Source organism: Callospermophilus lateralis, chromosome 15 (assembly GCF_048772815.1).
Source record: "Callospermophilus lateralis isolate mCalLat2 chromosome 15, mCalLat2.hap1, whole genome shotgun sequence".
In the NCBI taxonomy this organism is placed as follows: Eukaryota; Metazoa; Chordata; class Mammalia; order Rodentia; family Sciuridae; genus Callospermophilus; species Callospermophilus lateralis.
Window position 1 is genome coordinate 28429905 of NC_135319.1, and position 24264 is coordinate 28454168.

Genomic DNA, 24264 nt, shown 5'->3' on the forward strand with positions numbered 1-24264 from the left:
GAAGTGTTTTTTTGTTTTTTTTTCCACCCTTTAATTTGGAACTTTCTAGTCTTAACTGAATTAACTACATAGCTTGGACTAAATGAGAAAATATAAAAAATATCTTGCAATTTTGCAAAATGTAAATCCAATTCATTTAATTTTATTTTACAGACAACATTATAGGCATATTGTAAAAATTCAAGTTAATTAAACTAAGAACAATCACTATGGAAGAACAACTCAACTAAATATAAGATGAGAGAAATTGAATTTTATTTTTTCTTGTGATTGTTTTCAGGTTTAAATACAATTTTGATTTTTTTTCAAAAATAGATATGAGGCAATATGGGCAAAATCTTAGAAGTTGTAATTATGGTATGTATGGGATAAAATTGCTTCAGATTGCTATAGGGAAATGCATTGCAATGAACATATGGGTTCAACCACATAGAAACAGCTTTGGAAAGGAAACTGGGCTTCTCAAAATACTAAGATAAAATGCTTAACTTGTTCATGAATTTTATCGTTCTGTCATTTATCCAGATATGGTAGAAATTTGGAGGCATTGAAGAGTGATAATTATGAAAAGTCAGGGAGGGATGATTCTGGAAAATAGGTCCTAAGTTAAATTTCAAAAGATGAATGGGAGAATTGAAAGGTAGGGAAGATCTCAATGAACAGTGTGAGCAAAGCCCAAGAAATAGAAACTTGGGATATGAGGAAGTCAATCTGAGAAGCATAGGGCATTTTCAGAGAGAATTTGAAATTAAGAACATATTGACAATGGTGATATTATTCAAGAACTTGAAGGTTTGCCAAAAAAGTGGTTATTTTTCCTGACCATAATGAGAAAGTACACAATTGCTGAAGAGTACAGTGACATGATTAGAATGGTATTTGAGAAAGTTATTTTTCAACAAGGCACTGAAAAGGTTGAAGAGGGGAGTGAGAATAATCTAATAACATATGATACTTTAAAATTTAAATTAAGCATTAGAAGTTTCTGTAAGAAAAAATGAACTATAGTCAAAGATCCAGAAGCAATCAAAGTGATATAAGAACAGCTTTTCCAATGAGTTGCCTAACATACTTCACCTGTCAATTTATATTCAAATGAAGTTAACCCTCAAGCAGACAAAGTCAAATCTAATTCAAAGGCTGCAATTCAGATGCTAAAAGGAACCATTTATAAGTATCTAAAACCAATTACAGGGTAATCAATTAGCAACTGTCATTACTGCAGAAACCTGTTCAAAGTGTCTTTAATATATTCAGTATTTACTGACCTGAAGTTTGTCCTGGTCAAGCCACTTAAAATAGGAGTTTTTAGTTTGTTAAGAAATATAATTTTGGAAATCCCCAAATTAATGTGAAACATAATTTCTCCAATTTTGTATGAATAGAAAAATATTGAACTAAAATATATTTAATTAATTTCAAAGGGAATGAAAAGATTAAAGGCTTTATAGTATGTTTAATGACCAAATTATACTGATTTTTCTCCTATAAAGTAGGCATGCATTTTTGTAAAATAAAAAACATGGAGATAAAAGTGACCTGCTAAAATATGGATTATCATATTAATTCCATTTATTTTTCTACGTGTCTAAAGTACAAATAATAAATGACATTAGAAGTACTTTAAAAATATTTTCTGGTTTATTGAACTAAACAAAACTTAATAGATTAGTAACAGTTTTTTGTTTGTTTGTTTGTAAAGTTAAGACACATCTTGGCTGAGGGATTTTAGTCAAAGGGGAAAACAAACAAACAACCCAAACAACACATAACAATAATAAAAGTCCTCTCTAATAAAAGCAAGAAGATTGCTTTTAAGGTGTTTGCTAATTTGGTCAGCATTTTTTTAGAAGAATTCAGTAGTTATTTATATTAGTACCTTCAAATTAACAGAATCTCAGATATTTCCTTCCAGTTTAGCCACCTCAGCCACCTTGAATCCAGAGTCAGAGGCAGAACACTACAAAACATTTCTTTCTTTGTGATTGGCAATACCTTTTAAGCTTAAAAAATTGTCTCTCTAAATAATTAGACCACTGCCATACAAAGAGAATAAATAACTCCTATTTTGCTTCAGTAAGTATATAGTAGATTCAGGCACCAAATTTTCTAAGATGATCAAAAATGAAAAATTTTGGGGTCAGTTGAACTTTTCCTATAGCAATGTGAATCACATCAGAAGTCACTCATAATACATTTCTTCTAAATACCATTCCTAAAAATGTTCTCTTAGTATTTCTAAACACACCTATTATTATGAAGAAATAGCTTATTAAAAAAAAACTTACAGTATATAGTTAGTTTGACCTATCAACAAAAATGATACAAAGAGCAGGCAGGAACTGACCTCATTCACAGTGGCATAGTAGCTTTCATGTTTGAAGGTGGGTGAGTTGTCATTCCTATCCCTCACCACAATTCTCACTTCATGGTAGATGACTGTGCCCACTTTCTTGTTGATGCATTGGACTTGCACCACAATAGAGTGGATGTTCATTGGTGGCTGTAATGTAGATGGTACAGTTTGTGAAAACCAAGTGAAATCAAAACTTCTCGTCATTATCAAAACATGTTCATTCAATACAATTTTTTATACTTGATAATTTTCAAATTAGAATAATCTAAAAACAAAACGTGACAGACTTTCTATTATTCAAAAGACTGGAGAGGACAATTGCAATAACTTCATTGCTTACTTTTGTATCTCGCATATAGGGCTTCAAGTAGTGCTACACTTCAAGTTACTGGTGCTTAAAACCATAAAACTAATGCTGAGATGTGATAAAACAATTTTTTTTTCCCTAGAAAAGTTAAAGAAGCAATGATATAAACTAATTTTAATAAAAAAATGCATTAATAAATAAAGCCTTGGACAAAAGAGTTTGTGTGAATATTAGTGTTCATGTAAACTTTTATTATAATATATGCTCTTTACTGATAAATATTAAAATACAATCAAAAGAAGAAACATCACTCACAACCCAACCAAACTTTCTCACTTAACACAGTTACATGCTCATTTTATTCATCTTTTCCTTTTCCAAATATATACCTATCACACACACACACACACACACACACACACACACAAATATCTTGTTTGTTAATAGGGATTTACTAAAGCAGTTTTATGTAATGCTACTATAAAGTTATGTTATACAATTTAATAGTACTTCATTATAAGTTTGTAGCTCAATTTATGTTATTTAAAATAATAGAATGAGAGATTTAAAACTACCCATTTTGTCATTATAAATAATATTACAATATTTCAATACATACTACTTGTAAATATATGCTCCCTTGCCTAATTACTTTTTATGATAAATTTTTTGAAGGGAGAAAGTGTCATTAAAGTGGAACTTGTTGATTCAGGTCCCTGTGGGGCTGGGATGAACACCTGCCATGTTTGAATCCAGAGTCAGAGGCAGAACATTATAAAATATTTCTTTCTTTGTGATTGCAAATGTCTTTTAAGCTTAAAAAAAAAAAAACTCTCTCTAAATAATTCAGTTTTCTCAGGATAGCATTATCACCCCTGGGTTCTATCACTCATACCAAAATAATAATAATAATAATAATAACAATAACAACAAAAACAAAAACAGCAACAACATATCTGAACTGTACCACCTTAAATACTGTGTCTCCAGTCAGCCTTTCCCTTTCAACTTCCTCTGCCGTTATTTACTTTTCCACATTGCATTTCTCATCCACAAGTTGGAGTATCATATACTTTATATATTTAGTTCAGTTTGTGTCCTTTGTCTCAATAAACCTTAGGCTTTGTTCTACCAATAGCTGCCACTATGTCCAGTAACTAGCATTGTTCCTAGGACAGATGAGTGGATGTTATCAGAATCATATGACTTGACTTCTCATTCCAATTCCAGAAACTACTAACTGTATGATCCATGGAAAATTAAAAAACCTCTCTGTGCTGAGTTTGTTGAACTCTAAAAATAGGGATATTAATTACACTAATATGATAGTACTGTAAATATTACATGGTATTATATCAACTGAGCACATAAAAGTTTATGATGAATATAAACTACATTTTTATATCTAAAAAGATAAACTTCCATTATCTTTATCTTATCATTTCTTTAGGTGAGTACATTCAAATCCCTTGTAACTATCTTGAGATATACAATGCATTATTGTTCAATAAATTTACCCTTCTGGCCATAGAATACCAAAACTCATTCCTCCTATTAAACAATAACATTGTACCCATTGATCAATCATTCTATTTCTTTATTTTCCACTAGTCTTCAAAGTCTAGGAAAATTTTCATGAACTGATAACTACCAAATATATACATGAATCCAAATATCACATTGTACTTCACAAATATGTAAAAACATTATGTGTTTGTCAAAAAATTTAAAAAACTAAATCTCCAAAAACACAAAAAATGAAATGTATAAAATAGGAGCTAATAATTTTGGAATATAATAAATTATTAGATATTTGGATTAAACCAAATTAAAAATATACCAATGACCACTGGGATATGTTCATTAAAAATATCACCTGCCACATTTGCAAATGAGAATAATACTGTAGAAACTGCACCTAAATTTAAGAAATGCATTGTTTAATTTCAAGATATTTTATGTTCACTAAAAAAAGATAGTTTATTTGTACATGCCTGAATTACTGTATTTAGAAATAATAAATTGAGGCATAATTAATATATAGAGGAATATCTCTAGTTAGATACCACAGAGTTCTGTTCTGATATCTACCTCATTTCACTTTTAAAAATTAAATATAATGTTATGTATAAAATCTGTGAAAATCACAAAGCTTAAAAGAATACATATGTGTACATATATGTAAACATCAATAACAAAAGGCAAGGCTCAAAGTTATCTTAGTAATTAAAAGTATTAGGTTAAAATGATAATTTTTTTATATTAGTAAACATAAATCCTCTAATTTGTTATAGAAGTAATGTAATCTCTCAATTATAATAAATGAGTGTGAACATTAATATAAACATGTAATAAAATTTTGATGTTTAAAAGCTGATTTTATATATTAGCACCTTAAATGGCTGCTGAATCCTAACACAAATATAGGTTCAAATATGGTGGCTCACTAGAGGAAGTGAAGTTTGAACACTGAGCATATATTATAAAATTTGAGAATGATGAAAAAAATTCCAGATAACTAGATGGTATTATTAAAAAAACCTAATAGTTTCTTTATTACAGTTTCAGAGAACAGAAATAAGAACAATGAATATAATGCATTCAAAGCATATGCTTTCAATAAGATTAGAGGTTTTCTCTTAATCCAAAGTAGCACAGAATAGAATGTACTAGCCTATCAAGCAAGCTTCATCACTGAAAATATGCAAGCTAGAGGATAAAAGACCATTTTAAAAGACTAGATCTTAAAAGATTTTGGGAAATAATTGGAATTAAATGACCTGTATCTTTACTAATAGTTTAAAAACATTTGCACTAACAGATGTTTTTTAAAAGGTTCTATATATTTTAATTGTAAAGTAAAACAGAATAAATATTTGTGCTGTTAGCCCCTAGCACAACTATTGGAAACAATCAATGAATTATGTTCTTCTAAACATTTCAAGAGAGATATATAAAACCATTCCATCTCTACTTCTAATTCTACATTGAGTGGTTGCACTGGGACAGAAAGGTCACAGTCTTTTCAAACTGGATCAATAGCAGTATGCACTGAGTCCCCCTTAGTCATGCTAAGTATCTATAAATTAGACATAACTAGGTCACCTAGAGTTGTTGACACTCTCAACTTTAGCTCCCTGTGCAACTCTTAGTAGCATAGATGGAACATAGCAGGCAATAAATCCCAGCCACAAAGGATTATATTGCAGTCAAGAATTCCCTGTGGCTAATATAGAACACAGTGTAATTTTACATTGGAATAGATTCTATTCTGCTGTATAAGAAGATCATAAATACAGCAAGTACAGTTCTCCTAAGTCAATTAGAGTTTAGAGATGCCAAAGTGCTTAGGAATGTGTTAGGGGAAATTTAGTTTATTTTTCATAAGTGGAAAAGGTCACAGTAATTTTATCTTTTTAAATTCTTTTAAATTTCTTCATTCATGAAACAAAGAGAGAAAAACAAATATATATGAATCATGTTCATGTAATCATTTTAAAACAATAACCATTCATATATATGTAGAAATGCACATTGTCCTGCTAATTTCAAAATAAATGCTAAACATAAAACTCTGAAAGTAAACTAGCATATTCAATCATCAGGGTATGTATGTGTAAAGGTTTTGATATATGTATCAGGAATGACATATCAATGGCTAATGAAAGTTATCTTTAAAAAGTGGTTCTGGGAGGGTAAAGTTAGGAAGACATTTTCCAAAAATACATGTAAATTTTGTAATATAAAAGAACAAAAAAAGTTATGTTTCTCAGACTATTTAATATACAAAGTGAGATATTTTGATGTGAATAATGTAGATTATAACACTCTTCTGCAATTTAAAGTGAATTGAGTTTTTCCTAGAAACCACATTATTTAGGAGGCTTACTGAATTGGAAGCTCATTATTTGGAGAAGGATAATTTTTGAGCAAACCAATAAGAATTCATTTTTTTAATAAAACCTAGGCAAAGTATGTTGTATCTTCATAGGAGTGAGTGGTTTTATCATGATTTTTCTTTGTATTTACTAGCTTTACAAAATGAAGAACCTTCATTATTTTACATATGGAAGAAAGTAAAAGAATTTGAGACACAGTGTTTTCTAAAAATGTTGTTTTCAATGAAAAAGTAAACTTAAATGACTGAACAGAAATGTGAAGATCCTTAACAAATTAAATTTCACATTGAAAACAGGTTATTTTCAGAAGAGGCCTAGAGAAGAACGAAATGATTACAGGATATAATTAGATATATTGCAATATGTAGAAAAACTTATAGTTTTTTCATAATAAATTAAATAGATATTCAATTTGTTTTATTTTTTAGTAGTAGGTATTTGTTATGTGCAAAGTTCCATATGGGTTGGGATTAGATTAATATGACCTAGTCCTTGGACACTAAAATGGTTCCTAAAAATTGATATTAAATGAGTATAAAAAATTATGTTGAAGGTACAATAAAAGACTATTGAAGGTTATGGAATATAGACCAAGAGATGACATACCAATGTTACTATTAGGGAGTAGGTTTTTATATAAAATACCCTTTAAGATATGCCTTGATAGTAGGTAACTTTTAACTTACTTTACTAGACAAAGGTAATTTCAAAGCTTAAGTTCAAAAGAAAGCAAAATCCTAGATTGTACTTAGGAGAAAGCAATTAAATTCAATCTGTACACGTGGTAAAAATAAGAATTCATACCCCATTTGAATCAAATGTATGATATATGATATGTCAAGATCATTGTAATGTTTTGAGTAACCAATAAAAAAAAGATTAACAAAAAAATTCAGTTTTCTTAGTGTAATGTATACATTTTTAAGTAAAAGAAATGACTGAATATGACTTGAGTATAGAAAACTTTGAGGGAAAAATAAAACAGTTTGCAATGAAAGTTCTTGACAAGGTCAGGACTCTTTTTGCGGGACTGAATCTAGAACAGATTAAATCAAGAATGATGGTTGAGTTAATAATTAAGAGATTATCCCAAGCTCCACGTGAGACCTAAGGGAACTTATACTAAAGTTATGCTAATAGATGCAGAGAGATAAGCCTACTAAACTTAGTCATTAAATAGTGGATTGGGGAGATTGGTCAAAGCTCTTTATGCAGCTATCAGCTTAGACTCTGAAAGAGAACAGGTTAAAACATTTGGTACTATCATGAACACAATTTTTGAATATTCAAGTTTTTTTTTTTAATTTTGCACAGAGTTTGATATAACTATTAAAATACTGTACTGGGGTCATATTTTTATTGCTATTATTTTAATTGTTGATAGTATATTAAGTAGAATTATTTTATGCCCAGTTAGTGATTAAAGAATATTCACCATAAGAGACATTTGGTATTTTAAAGATTCTTACGTGATGCTCCTTTATTACAAAGACTATTCATTTTCCCAGTGGACATCATATTTTGGTTGTTTTATCATTTTTGACTATTGATTATTTAGGCTTGCCTTTTTATGTAAAATAAATTTATGCAACTTTACTGAGCAGAAAGAAAAATAAAGAACAAAAAACAACCATAATGGCAAGATTTATGGACCAAACTTGAAAATTCCCAAACAGTTCATAGTCATACAACTTCATAAAATGTTTTATAATTAAATAAAATATTTGAAGCTTGATATTTTTATGTCTTAATTTTATCCTCAGAAATTCTCATGAAAATATTTATCATTTTATTTTTTAACATTTAATGCTAAAATATTTTGGTTTATATTAAGTTTGTTTATATTTGCAGCCATAATTGTGCAAATGATAGATCATTTATGGTCTCAATAAATAAGTTATTGAAAACATAATTTGGATGTCTTCCCTTCAAAATAAAATCCCACTAAGAGTTCCTTAAAGGGCAGTTTCAATTAAGTATAGAGCTACCCTGTGACTTCCCTCCTCCTTCTTTGGCTATGATTGTATCCAGCCAATAACTATTTAGTTGGTGTTTCCTTCCCTGGCTAAAAAAAGAAAAAAAGAAAACAAATGGTCATAGTCAGTCTGTAAACTAGATATTCATATGTGGAAGTGGAAAACTTGAGCTCTCTCAACCTATACAAAGGTAAATCAAAATGGATCAAAGACTGCAAGACAAAACCTGATATTAAAACTACCAGAAGAAAACACTGGGGAAACATATTAAGCCATAAATGTAGGCAACACTTTTCTTTGGATAACACTCCAAAAGTAAAGGAAATAGAAACAAAAACAAACAATGGAATTATATCAAACTAAAAGGTTTTCCTCAGCAAAGAAAATCATCAAAAGAGTGAAAAGACAGCACAATTAAAATAGACAGAGGATACAGATACTTCTAAAAGGAAAAAATTCCAATGGCCAACAAATTTATGAAAAAGTGCTTAATTTCAATACTTGTCTGGGGATTGCAAGTCAAAACCACTATGAGCCAAGTACAGTGGCACTTGCCTGTAATCCCAGAGGTGGGGGAGGCTGAGGCAGGAGGACAGCAATTTCAAAGCCAGCCTTAGCAACTTAGAGAAACCCTAAGCAACTGAGCAAGATCCTGTCTAAAAAGGACTGGGGATGTGGCTCAGTGGATAAGTACCCTGGGGTTCAATCCCCAGTACCAAAACAAAACAAAAACAAACAAACACACAATAAGGTATCACTTAACCTAGTTGCACTGGCTTTTATCAAAAAGCCAAAAAGAAACAAATGCAGGCAAGGATGAGAAAATTCTCCTCATTCTTGTTACAACACCTAAGAAGAAGAACATACGTTTCTCAAAAAACTAAAAATAGATCTATCATATGATCCAACTATACCATTTTTAGGGATCTATCCAAAGAGAAATATTCCAGTATATTGAAGAAAATACATAATCGATGTTTATTATTACAATAGCTGGTTCAAAACATGCTCATCAACAGATAAATGGTAGGGAGAACATGGCATATATACACAATGGAATATTATTCAGCCATAAAAAAACATGTTATCCCACCATATGTAGCAAAATGAATGGAAATGTGGAACATTATGGTAAGTCAGACAAAGACAAATAACCCGTTTTCCTCAAATGAGGGTGTTTAAATAAAAGTCAATGAGAATGTAGAATAGTGATTATGAGAGGCTGGGAAATAAGGAGGAAAGAGGGCATTCTGGGAAGTTGGATACCAGGTATTCAGGTGCAATAAAAGAGAAGTAATAAGTTCTGCAGAAGATGAGATGGCTATATTTTACAATACCCTTCTATGTATTTTATGAAAAACTAAAAGAGAGAAGCTCCAAAGTCTCCCACTGAAGCAATGATAAGAAGATGGAAAAATCAATTAGGGTTAGTTATCTTGATTTGGTCATTACACCCTGCATACATATATTGAATTGTCACACTGTACCCCATATTTGTACAAAGTAACAATCTAACAACAAAAAGTTAGTGATATGGGGTACAGTGAACATCAAAAAGAGCTAAAGTCAAATCCAAAACAAGGAAATGACAGAGAAAATAATAAGTTCAAAAATTATAAGTGTAATCTGGCCACAGGAAGAAGAATAGAGAATACACACAAAACAGTAAGTCTACTTTTTGCAGTCTAAGATTGAGTAGTTTTCTTCTGTCTCTGGTAAACTTCAATCCTCCTGAAAACACATTGACTTTCTTTCTATTGTGTTGATACTTTAATATTCTCTGCCTATAAAATTTGAGTTCATTTTAAGGCATTTTATGCTTTCCTTATAAGCTAAAAAATCTTTGATTAAAATAATATTTTTAAAAAGAATCACTGTACGTCAAGGATTCAGTGGAACATTTTGCACTAAACAATTTCTGGAACAGTTTTCAAAATCAAAAAGATTTAAAGAATTTCTAATTTGGTGATCATAATATGGAGCCTAGTCTGTTGTTCATAGGGTTAAATCCTGATTTTTGGTTCTGTTTGGCTATTCAGAGCATTCATATTTTTATTATGATTCATTAAAATCCTTAAAATGAACAGTCCAAAGAATACAGGCCACAACCCAAAGGATTATATTTCAGGTAAATGCCCTATATTTTAAAAGAAACTATAATAGTTTGGTATTAATTCATAATAATATAATGTATAAGTTGTTAATATTTAGCCTTTTAATTAAATAAATTAATTATTTATATTTTAAATTAAATAAAATTTAACACATGTAAATATATACATGTAAATATTATACTATTGATATATTGTGCTCATATTGGAGAGCACTATTTATAAATGCAGTCTATATAAGAGAAAAAGGCACTCATACTTTTCTCAAATGAATTACATGCTAGTTGTTTTTTGTTTTTGTTTTCTTAGAAAGCATTGTGACGTAGGATCATTGAGGTAAATAACCAAGAAAGAAACACCTTATTTCAACTCAATACAATAAAGTAAAAACAACAGCTCTTCAAGAAGAACGAATTTTCACATGCTTAAAAAATGTTATTATTTCATTTTATACACTACAGTAAGTTAGCAGTGTTGATGTGTAAGTGTGTAGATATAATTAGCAGTTAGTCAACTGCGTGTAATTAACTATACCAGTAATTTAATGAAGGTAAGTGAGCTTATCTTCACTTTTTTTAAGTGAAAAAGTATACAAAGATGCTTGTACAAAAATTCTCATTGTGGCATTTTTATAATCACTAAAAACTGCAAACAAACTTGATGTTAAAATAAAAGATTGGTTTAAAAATATAGCCAGGGTGGTAGATCCGGCTCCCAGGTACAACATATTCCTATCACATGCAAGGTACTTGGTTCAAACTCTAGCGCGCGTGCACACACACACCACACACACACACACACACACACACACACACACTATCCCTAATTTTCTCTTCACAAAAACTATGTAGCTATTAAAATGTTGATAGAAATATACATTCATTCACATGGAAGTATGTGTATCACAAGTTATATGAAAATCAGGCTGAAAGCATAATTTACAGTATGATCCAATTATAATTAGTTAGTATTAAATATATGTACATGTATGCTTAAAATAACATGTGGGAGAATAAATACTAAATGTTATTGTCCTTAGTTGGCAAAAAAGAAATTCACACATAAGCTTTTTATTTTCTCATATGTTTTCCATATGCTTATATTATTTTAAAATTCAGTTGCAAATAGATTTGGAATAAAAGCACTAATTTACCCTCACTGTCTAGCAGCAGTGGTCTATGCTTTGCACAAAACACATGTGCACTGGGTCAAGGATTTTCAGAATAAAAGGCCTTGCACTTAGATGAATGATGTACTGACAGCACTGTGGCTACAGAATCGGAAATTCACAAAAATTCAGAGTAGTAAAGGACATAGTAATCCACACTAAAATAAGGGGTAAACTGACATTTATTAAAGAGTCCACATTTTAGACATGAAGATTAAGGAATCATCTTCTCCTAACCTTCTATAAAGTGGATTGTAAATGCTGACCAATTATGTGAGGTAATTTAGGCTCATTAAACTGAAAACCTGATGTTTAGGTTCCATAAACTGGGAATTTAGAGATAGGCATGTCTAGACATACTCTTGAAATGTCTAGATCCCTATCCATTAATTAATGGTCATGATCCACTCACCCTCATTTCCCTTCTCTGCCCACAAGAAAGCTGGGCATGCATATGAAAACAGAGTAACATATTGGAGCTACTTAAATCTACTCAAGTTTTTTCCATCTTTTTCAAAAGTGAGTCATTGAGCATCTTTGATAATTTAGCTGTTCTTAAGAACAAAATCCTTAAGTCATGAAGCTAGAGAACTACTCGACTAGGACAGCACAGGAAATTTGTTCACTTTCTTTTGCTCTTCTGACAGCCATGTAAGTACATTGTCAAATCCTTTTACCAAGGCATAGAACTTGCAAGACAGTAACTATGAGGGCACCCTCCAAACTTCAGTCCTCAGTAACACAGCTGTGTGGCATTCTTATATTTTGCCATTGTTAGAGAGATGGATTATAGCCATGCCTGTCCTACTCTGCTGTTACCACCTCCATATTACATGCATTCTACTGTCTTCTTGTTCAGAAATCTGACAAGCTTCCAGGATAGTAAAAGGGAAATTTAATGGTTCTCTCAGACACAGATGCTCCTTTCCTTTCTCATGGTTCTTTCAAGTAGTTAATTTTTTTTGTTCAAATATGCAGGAAATAAACTTAAATTACATAAAGAAAATCAAAATTGTATCAACAAACATATGTAGACAGTTAAATGATAATAAAGTTATAACACAGGAACAACAACAACAAAAAAAAACCCACTAACATCTCTGTCCAGAACTCTGCCTGTGCTGTTCAGGAAAAGCATTTGTTTAACAGGATCCAACAACACCCAGTAATCCACGTTGTCCTTTAAAGAGAGTTCTATGGTGGGGTCTGGTCCTCCAGCAGTCCCTTTTATCAGCATGTTGTCCACCAGAATCGTACCTGCAAACCAAAGAAAGTTATTTGAAACCATATTCTATGCATATGCATTCTTTAGCAAAGATTATGTTCTTAAACAGCAGCTGACTTATTAAAGCATAAAATATTCAACTGTACATCTAACATAGAAAACTTTCTACTGTCAAAAAGGCAAAAAATACCTTCATTATACTATATATAAATGATTTTATGGGGAGATGAAGATGGGAGGAAGAGATTCAAACACTTGGTGTGTTTCATCATCTACTTCTTGTTTTCTTTTAACACGAATCTCATCTCTTCTCTGTCCATCACTTCTCACGGGAGTTATCATTAAATTTTATCCTGAACAAAAGGAAATGCCTGTAATAACAGTCTGATACTTCAATTCACTCAGTAAGACTTCTGATATGAAAAGAGATATCATGAAAATAAGATAGAGGAAGAAAACAGAACAGATAAAGCAGCAGCAGTGTCTCCCAGGGTGAGAATGGCATCTTTTTCTTTTATCTTAAAGCAAATCCATAAAACATAAATCTTAATGTGAAAGACAAAACTAGTGTGCAGACACACAATAGAAGCCATTCTTCTTTAAGACATGTCTGGGGTACTCGACTAGAATAACAGGCTATTCCCATGTAACATTTTGATGCTTGCTTCCTTATTATATTTTCAGCAGGCTGAATTGTAGACACTTCTTGAATAATAGTTGAAAAGAGAGTAAGTCTCTGATCTTTCCTACTTGTTAAAGATTCAAAGAATTTTACAAGTTGAATGTAAATGGCATTGATGTAACTAAAATCTCATCCCCCTCACCCACAACCCCACCCCCAGCAATGATCTCTTTCCCAAACAATAATGTACTAGGGCTTATGGCAATCATTTTCAACTGATCCATTTTATTAAGCTCATGGCTATAGAAAGGATGTGGCTACGCAAATAAAAATGTACTCTCCTAAAGACAGTAGGATAAATCGCAAATATCTATAAAAAGTCCTTGCCTTAGAATAGCAAACAAGGATATATAGTTAATCCATAAATATGAATCGGGCTTAAAGAATATGATGGGAAATCTAAGAGCCTTGTTTTTTTAGGCATAAATTTGTTTAAATGTTATTTGGTTACATAGTTACAAAAAAGAAAAGGAATTTCTTTGTAAGATATTCCAAGTGATTAAATAAAAATAAGTGTCTATTTACTTCCAGGAAATTTTCTAAGAAATTTGATAAGAAGACATTCTTTTTTTTTATGGATCAACCAACCTAAATAATATTTAAACTCTCTCTCTCTCACACACACACACATATACACATATACCTTTCTAAATGACAGAAATTTTCCTTTTAGTTTTTTATTTGCTGCTATGTAAAAATGTAAATATTGAGTGAAACCTGTCTTATTAGTTTATGACTTATCTGGTAAATGAATAACCTTCAGACAATACACCCCAAAGTACAAGTCAGATGTTGTTGTCATTTTCTGACCTGTAAGTCTGTCCAATTATATGCTCAGGGGCCCAGTACACACATATTTGCAAATATTTTATACAACTCATCTTTGAAAAATTATTCAGTCAGCTTCCAGATGTAATTAAGAAAAGAAAAGGAACTCCATTTTCTGATTAAAAAAAGAAACACATAGTAGGCAAAACAACTAATGTTAATTTTTATGCCTTGACTCAGTGAGTAAGAATAGCAACAGCAAGCTTCTCTGTAATGTACACGTATAACAAATGGGAACGCCAAGGCACAGGCATTGAGCTCTCCTTTGTAAACAAAGATAGAAAAAATTGTAATACCAAACTTCACTTCTGCTAAAGCAATGAAACAAAAACATTCTATCTGGACTTATAATTTATTTAATTATGTTTGAAAATTTCAGGGAGATTTAAATATTTATCTTGCTCCCCAAACTCCACTATGTCCTTCAATGATTGAAACTCAGCAGTGTTTCTACTGCTACTAAGCTAAAAAGAAAAACATAATGTGATTTTTGTTTTTATTCTCACCATTCATACTGACAAAATTCTCTCAAGACTTTCATATGCCATACTGCCCTAGATCAATAGTCGAAGAAAAGTAGAAACACAAGGATCATTCACGCTTAATGCAAGGATCAATGTTTCTTTTTTAAGATTAACCTAGGTGTCCACCCTCTGGCCTAGACAACCCTGTTCTTCTGCCTATTTACCCCTGTGATTAGAAAAACAGGTAGCATCCAAGCTAAATTTAATCTTAAACCAGAAACTTGTCACCTTTTTCCACCCTAGGATGGGGAATGTTTCTTCCCAGAGGTTTCCAAATGTCTAGATTTGGGCAGCTAATGTTATAACCCAGTGCAGGTGAGTAGCTGACCAGCAGTATAACTTAGGCATATTGGGACAATGTGGTCCTTTAATTCCTCTCTTGCTTGCAAGCTTCCCTCTAAACAAAACCTCTTATTTATCCCCTCACATGTGATATTTAAATTACATTCCCAGCCTTAACTTCAGTCTAAATATGAAGACAGATAGGATACACAGTGCAACACAAATAAGACAGCTGAGTGTTTCTAATATTATAGGGATAAAATGGCATATTCTGTGATTCTGTGACAATAAGGCAATCAACTGAAACCAGAGTTGAAATGAGGAAAAACAGGACTTGGGACAATAATTAATTTGATAGAGTAGAACTTCTGTAATTAAAAAAAAAAATTCTTGGAGAACTGGAATAAAGAGGAAAGCTTCAATTAGTACATAGAAGGAAATATTGGACTTGAACCAGAACAGCCACAGATGCTCCTTCAGGTGTCATTCATTTGCCCAGAATCTCCCAAATAGGCTTTCCACACTCAGTAAAGGGACAATTTGTCAAATAGTAACAGCTATGTAATGGTTAGGCATTGTGGCCTGCCTTCCACATAGAAAGGGGATTAAAATAAATCTAATGGGATCCTCTTCCTCTCTCCTCAGTTATATCTTTATAACTTGCAAACAGATTAATTCTGAATTCATCTAACCTTCTTATTACCTTATTATTAACTTCTTTATTACCCAATTATTTTATTTTTTCTTTCATTTGATAAATACATTCTCAGAAATAGATAAATAAATAAATAATAGAAGCAATTAGTGCTGACCTTGAAGAAACCTGCCTTGAAGAACAGGTGATACCAAAGACTGGACTCCCTTTACATGAAGATTTTCTTTCATCATAACAAAAGTGTTGGTTATTAGGACAAAGAAATTGAATTAACTTATATTTATATCACATAAGTTAAGACAGCTGAATCTAGAATTGATATGCTTAGAATCCATCCTTGCTGTTCACTTCCAGCTATGTGAAAAAGGATAGATTATCCACAATTCTCTCATTATACGAAATCAGTACAATAACTGAAAAGGTATCCCTATTATAATAACATATATACTTTCCTGGGAAGGACCTGTATTCTTATATCTAGAATAGTAACAAAAACTAAAATAATCATAATTGCAATAAAAATGTTAGCATGGTTATATGTTTTAGTGGTATTTTAGACATGTATCACAGTTATTGAAATGTGTGTTTCTATTTAAAATAATGGAGAATAACTTGCTACTAATTAGATATGTTTAACCCGATTTAAACTTCATAGAATACATACATGTACTAAACATTATATGGTAATGCAATTACCATTAACATGTACATTTTTATATTTTTATGAGTCATTTAAAAGTTAATTTAAATTTAAAAAATAGAAAGTAAAAAGAAAAAATAAAAACTTCATATGTCATTGATCTTTATTAGTCTGTTATTTTATTTCAGACAAATAAACCTGCAGCTCAGTGATCTGTACTCCCAGACTCTCTAGAGAGTTTAACCTATTATCAATGATACTTGTTCATATAGCCGATCAGGAAGACTTTACTTTCACTAAACAAAGATGCACCAATAGATTTTCACATTTTTCCCTTTAAGATCTTCTTACATAGCAAAATTTTTCTTTTTAATTAGGAAAAACAGCTTTTCCAGATTGTGTCAAAACATAAATTTAATGGAAAATAGGTTAAGAATCAATACAACTTCCTCATAATTCCAACTTCCTTTTCCTACTTACCAATTATACATAAGGTAATTTGTATCAAAAAAGAATTGGTGAGATTTTGTTGAATACTAAAAGAGATAACTCATACAAAGTGCTTATTGTAGTCTCTGATACAGAAAAGAACTTTAAAAATGTGAGTAATGGTTATTGTTGTTGATGTCATAACTCCATTTGGGAAACAAAAATATCAAAGGCTAAAGCAAAATAAGTCACAGAAGTCTTTACACACCAAATCTACTGTTCCTGTCACAAAGCTATGGTTAACATGTTTGGTCACCACTTAGGTGTGGCAAACTGGAAAAATTTATATGGACTTAAAATATTTGAATCCAAAATAATTATTATTGGAAGTTAGGAGGGAGGGAAGGATCACTCCCTCTAGACATACTTGTAAAGAGAACCCTCTGTCAAGGTCTACCTTCATTACAAGCCCATGGCCATGCAGTCCATTCAGGATTGCAGTTACCAGAGAGTGACTTCATTCTTTCAATTCTAAGCTCAGACAACTTTGAATTTTTTTTTATCAAATCTCAAACTAGATTTAAGTTTTAGCTAGAAGGAATCACAGTCAACAACTACACATTGATACTAGAAGATGACTTTATACTGAATACTTTTTACTCATCCCAGGAGTATTTGATTCTGTTAGGATACATGTATGTGTGTATGTATGTTTGCCATACACAAGTACACACGTATATACACACATAACAACACACAATATATAGTATAAAACAAAATATATGTGTGTGGTATAAATTATAATTTCATACTCAGTATTTTCCTGCAGAAATTATTTGCTTCTTTAAATAACAGGCGCATTAATCTCTAAAAATATTGTGAAAGTGGCATTGGAGAGGAAGGTCCATTGCCTTTCTAATTAACCTAATTCAATGAAGCTGAAAGAGTATGTTCTACGGAGAGAGCAAGTAATTGACTGATTGGATTCGTTCCAAATTCTTAATTTTTTTTCTCTGCCTAGAGCCCACTAGTTGGTCCTCTAAACAATTAATTATTCAAAACTGTATAGCCAATATGGATTCCATTAATTGTCAACTGTTTCTCCATTTATAGCCACATGGAAGAAGATAACTTTACATTGCATAACCAAAAACATCTATTGCTTTTTCTTACTCCCTGCCAACAAAAACAAAGTTTCCAAATGTACTTATTTGATTAAAACAAAACAAAATTTTAAAAAGTGAAAATGTAGGTAACATGCAGTTTTCCAGTGAGATTAATCTGAGAAGAACATTATGTAGTTGGTATTGAGTGATATTTAGATTCAAAGGTCATCAGGCTTAAACAAGAATATTCTCATGCTTAGATCTTTGTTTTTATTGAAACTTCTCAGGATCATTCTGGAAGTAGTCTTTCTTCTTTGATTTTTCACACTTTGTAGTTTACAAAGATATAAACTGTGTAGTGTGGTTATACATATGCACTTATTATAAATAGATTTCTTAGAAAACTTTTGGCAGGGGATTCATCATGCCTCTTTCATGGACGAAATAAACACACATTTTGGTTGGATTATAATTTGAATGCTAGAAATATACTAAGAACATGTAATTCTTGCTAAAGGTGAAAAATTATAAATCATCAAGTCAATAGCTTAAATGAAAGTTCACAAATATTTTAAGCATGCTGCTTTGCAAAATTATGCTTTCCCTTAAAATTAAAATTAAAATGAGAGGCTTTGGTAATGTGAACTTCACTCATATTTCTTAGGTGAAATATTCTTCTAAAAACTTTATTTATTTATTTATCTATCTATCTATTTATTTATTTCTTTTTATGGGCTGGGGGTCAAACCCAGAGCCTCACACATGCTACATAATAAGTCCTCTATCACAGGCCCATAACCCACTCAACAATATTTTTAGATTTATTTTTTCATAATGTTAAAATTGATCATATATATATAAAGCATTTCATAAATTTCCAAGTATAAAGCTTCAGAAATAGAGGATTTTCTTCTATCTTTGTTTTCTTCTTTTTTCCTTTAGGAACTGATATAAATACCTTGATGTTTAGTCAGTTCCTAATATCTATTTCATACTGTGAATTAAGCAAAATGTGTACACTATGCATATTGGTAAAGAGGTTATATTTCTTTGCTTATATGTAATGTATCCAATGAAAACTAAATCAAAAGCATAGAGTTAAGAGGATAGAATTAGAATCTCTGTACAACATTATTGTGTGTGTTTGTGTATGTGTGTGTGTGTGTGTGTGTGAGTGAGAGAGTGGGGGGGGGGAGAGAAATATAAAACTAATCCTCCACCTCTCTCCATCCCTAGAGTTCAAATGACCTGACCAAGATTTTCTAGTTAGTAAAAGAAGATCCATAAATAAAATTGTGTTCTACTTTCTTCACTATTTAGATCTTGTTTCTTCACATCTTGCTATTTCATTGGAAAGGTGCAAACATATTCTTAAAAATGAAAACCTTATTAGTTATGCATTTAGTTCTTTGGAAAATTATACAAAAATCCTGTAGATATGCAAATTGACTGTTTAGAATACTATACCATATAATTTTTCTGAACAAAAGTTAAATGGATTCATATGGAAATGATTCTAAAGTAAAATATGGGAGAATAATACAATGTAATTACAAATGACCTAACCCTAGAACTAATATCCCCATAAAATAAATAAATAGAGATATAGATAAAAATATAATCTCTGACATGATAGTTTCCCACTCATAAAAGAGGATAGTGAGTATTAAAGACAGACTAATAATAATGGAGATCATCTTAGGGAGATGATCATCTCTTAGAAAATCATCAATTAAAAATGTGAGTACACTGAAGTGATGTCTCATTGAAAAATCACGCTACCTTCTTTCCACTGTGCAGAGAAAAGAATGCTAAACACAGAACCTGGGTCATGAGTTTAAAAAACTCAAAAAGTGTTTATGGTGAACAACCTCTTAAGATATACATATGATGCCCAGCTCCTGGCTTTATGTCATGTGTGATTTCCTTCCCTTGACAATGATAGAACTTATGGTTTTCTTTTCCCAAAAGCATATGGCACAGATGATGGGAAGTCTGTGTTTCTTTTTAAGTGATTACATGGTTACATTACATGAAATGCTCTTAGCTCTGTTGTTGAGTCTGTCTCTCTGTCTCTGTCTGTCTGTCTCTCTCTCTTCCTTGATGACTTTGACAAAGCAATCAATGAAATTGGGAGGCACATATGTCAAGGAACTGTGAGCTGCCTTCAGGGATTCAGGATAACTAATCTTCAACTCATAGACAACAAAACATCAAAGTCTTTGGTCTTATAACCACAAGGAACAGATCTGTTCCTACAACCTAAATGACTTAAAACTGGATATTTAGTCATATCTCACATTAGGCTACAACCCTGTCAACACCTTCATCATAATCTTGTGAGGCTCAACAGATGACCAGGAGATGCTGTGCCTGAACTCTTGACCAGAAGAAAGTATGAGATAATAAATGTATGAAGGCACTAAGTTTTCATAATATTGCTATGTAGCAGTAGAGAATTAGTACAGGCTTTAAAGTCAAAGATCTATGTTCAAAATCTTGGTGCCACAACACACTAACTCTATAATCTTGGGCAAGTTTCCCAGATTTTTATAATCAGCAATGTGGGCTATTATGAGGAATAAATAATGTATGTTAAGTAGAGGCACAGAGTTACTCAAGGAATAATACTTTCCATCCTACTGCCACTGGTCATTTATATAGATTAAAGCATATACAGGAATTATTGATTATTTTTCATTAAATTATAAACATCATACACAGTATTTTATATGTAATATGACTTTCTTTACAACTAAAAAGAAATTCAAAACATACATAAAATCTGACAAAAATATAAGATCGTGAACCTGAAAAACACTAAACAGAAAGGGACAATTTGTTATTTATAGCTATCACTGAAAATTTGCTATGAAGCAAAAGGCCATTTTTTGCCAGACAAAGCGAAAGTGAATAGCCTAATATCAAAGATGGTCATATTATAGAGGTCTAAATTCTTATTAGTATTTGCTTACTGTATCCACTGGACCAACCAATAAGGTTAGAATAAAGACAATTAAGTGAACAACAACATATCCAATTAATAGGCACATTAAAATGACAAAGGTTTATGTCATCAGAAGACCACAAGATTTTATTATTTTCCTGCCATCAAACTGATGCAGAGGAAAAATTTTAAAATGACCTCACCATTTTTTTTCCTATTTGATGGCTACAGAAAGGTGGTTTAAGAAGGACTCTGATCCCCAATTTTCCTCCATCATTGGAAATAGGCCAGTTATGTAACAAAACAAAACAAACAAACAAACAAAAAACAAATCTCAGGATGAAATAAAAGAAAACATGTTGAAGGCACTATTTTAAGATATGTATATGATATTGATTAATTCTAAAATATGGAAGTCAAATTGGATGAAGAGGCTCAACCTCTAAACCTTTGTCTTCATTAGAATTAATTAAAAACTTCGAATCCTGGCTGCTTTAATTCTGGAATCAATAAACTAAAATCTCTAGCAAGAACCCAATTTTGTTCACTGAAAAACTTCACTTGTAAGTGTGAATTCACTTTCTTTAGTGAAAAATCACCTGAAGGAAGTTGTTGCTGTTGTTAGATATGTGATTTAAAATACAAGATTTGATTTAACTTCTAGACAGTATTTCATTTGGGCATGGTAGTGCCGGCCTATGTTCCCAGCTTTTTGGGTACTTGTAGAAGAAGGATCATAAATTTGAGGCCAAAGTGGGCAAAACAGTGAGACTCTTGTCTCAAACTTAAAAGGACTGGGGATGTGCTCAGAGGTAGAACACATGCCTATTATGCTACCTAGAATGCACAAAGCCCTAGGTTTAATCCCAAATACCTCATAAAGGAAAAAAGTAAATGGACAAACAAAAAACAGACTATTTCAAAGTTTTAAGAAATTTAATTTAGCAAGTTGGTAAATGTGATTGATTAAATTGAAAGTGGTGGTCAAATATTACAAACTTTGGATCAGAGCTAAGCCAAAATAAATTTCTTAAAAAAAAAGGACAGTGGAAATAAGTCTGTTAAGTACATTAGTCTACCTTTTCAGAATTTTGAAGAGTTTGTAATTTAAACTGTATACAGGAGTACAATTATTAAAAATTGTACATAGAGTACACAGGGTAGAAGAATTAAATTTGTTCAATTTATGAGTTAATAGAACATTAATCACAGAACAAATATAAGTGTTTTTCCTTCTTTTAAAATTTTTTATTTGTTTTAATTAGCTAGACATGACAATAGAATGAATTTATGCACTTTGATAATCATACATAGATGGGATATAATTTCTCATTTTTCTGAGTATACATGTTGCAGGATCATTTGGTCATGTAGTCTCATATATACATACAGTCTGTATAATGTCTGTTTCACTCTACTATCTTTCCTATTCTTACATCCCATCTCCTTCCCTCCCATCACTTCCCTCTTCCTAATCTATGGTAGTGCTATTCATCCCTAGTGCCCCCCACAACCTTATTGTGAATTAGCATCTGCATGTTAGAAAAAACATTCAGCCTTTGGTTTTGTGGGATTGGCTTATTTCGCTTAGCATGATATTCTCAAACTCCAACCATTTACTGTCAAAGGCCATAATTTCACTCTTCTTTAAAGCTGAGTAGTATACCACATTTTCTTAATCCATTCATCTATTGAGGAACACCTATGGAACCAACCTAGGACTTAAAATCAGCATTCTATACATCAATGTTTATAGTAGCTCAATTCACAAACCATTGATGTATAGAATGCTGATTTTAAGTCCTTGGGGTATAAACCAAGGAGAGGGATAGCTGGGTCAAATGGTGGTTCCATTCCCAATTTTCTGAGGAATCTCCATACCACTTACTGTAGTGGTTGCATCAATTTTCAGTCCCACCAGCAATGTCTGAGTGTACCTTTTTCATCACATCCTTGCCAATATTTATTGTTGCCTGAATTCTAGATGATTGCCATTCTGACAGGAGTGAGATGAAATCTTAGAGTAGTTTTGATTTGCATTTCTCTAATTGCTAGAGATGTAGAATAGTTTTTCATATATTCGTTGATAAATTGCATTTCTTCTTCTGTGAAGTGACTATTCAATTCCGTAGCCCATTTATTGATTGGGTCATTTTTTTTTTGTTTGGTGTTAAGTTTTTTTGAGTTCTTTACATATCCTAGAGATTAATGCTTTATCAGAGGTGCATGTGGTAAAGATTTTCTCCCAATCTGTATGCTCTCTCCTTATTTTATTGTTTCCTTTGCTGAGAAAAAACTTTTTAATTTGAATAGATCCCATTTATTAATTCTTGACTTTACTTCTTGAGCTTTAGGAGTCTTAAGGAAGTTTATTTTTTAAATTCCCTACACTTAAACAAGAATGACAAGATTTATAACTCAAACTTCCTGTCAATCATAATTTTGATTTTAATTGTATTACTTAAATATATTTAATATTGTTTAAAATACCAGCAACATTCAAAGCACAGACATCCCACATATTAAGAAAATAAATAAAAGCACCTCACTTACTTTAGGATCACTAAGAGAATGAAATAAGAGAAGGCATGTAAAAATGAAAGCAGTTGAAGAGACATCTGCATCCTGTGTTATTTCAGTCCTAGTCACAATAACCAAGAAACAGAAACAAACTAAGTTCTCATCATATGATGAATGGTTCAGGAAAAGATGTTATTTATTCACCAGGGGATACTACTCAGCCATAAAAACCAAATAGAGTTCTGTCACTTGCAACAACATGCATGAAACTAGAGACCACTATGTTAAGAGAATAAGCCAGGTGCAGAATAGTGAGTATCTGTGATCTCATTCATATGTGAAATCCAGAGAAGTTGATCTTATAGAAATTGAGAGCAGACTGGAAGTTACCAGAGGCTTAGAGAGGTGTGAGGATGTGGAGATAGATGGAAAGATGGGAAAAAGCTGATCAATGAGTACTAATTTATAGTTAGATAGAAGCAAGAATTTTGGTGTGCTATTTCAAAGCAGAGTAACTAGGGATACCTAAAAATAATGTACTATATCTTTTAAAAAGTTAGAAAGATTAAAAAGAGAGGGGAAAGAAAAAGAGACTACAAAAAAATTTGA

At 31.4% G+C, this 24264-nt stretch overlaps 1 protein-coding gene across 16 annotated transcripts in view; it reads right to left on the reverse strand.

Moving 5' to 3' along the window:
* The window catches only part of Pcdh15 (protocadherin related 15), a 702462-nt gene that overhangs the window by 433039 nt on the left and 245159 nt on the right, over window positions 1-24264 (reverse strand). For all 16 annotated transcript variants that reach the window (XM_076835193.1, XM_076835192.1, XM_076835191.1 and 13 more), the window contains 2 exons: window positions 12914-13074; window positions 2348-2503 (listed from right to left, as the gene is read on the reverse strand). In XM_076835193.1, coding sequence (XP_076691308.1) covers window positions 2348-2503; window positions 12914-13074 — 317 coding nt within the window. The remainder of the gene's footprint in view (window positions 1-2347; window positions 2504-12913; window positions 13075-24264) is intronic.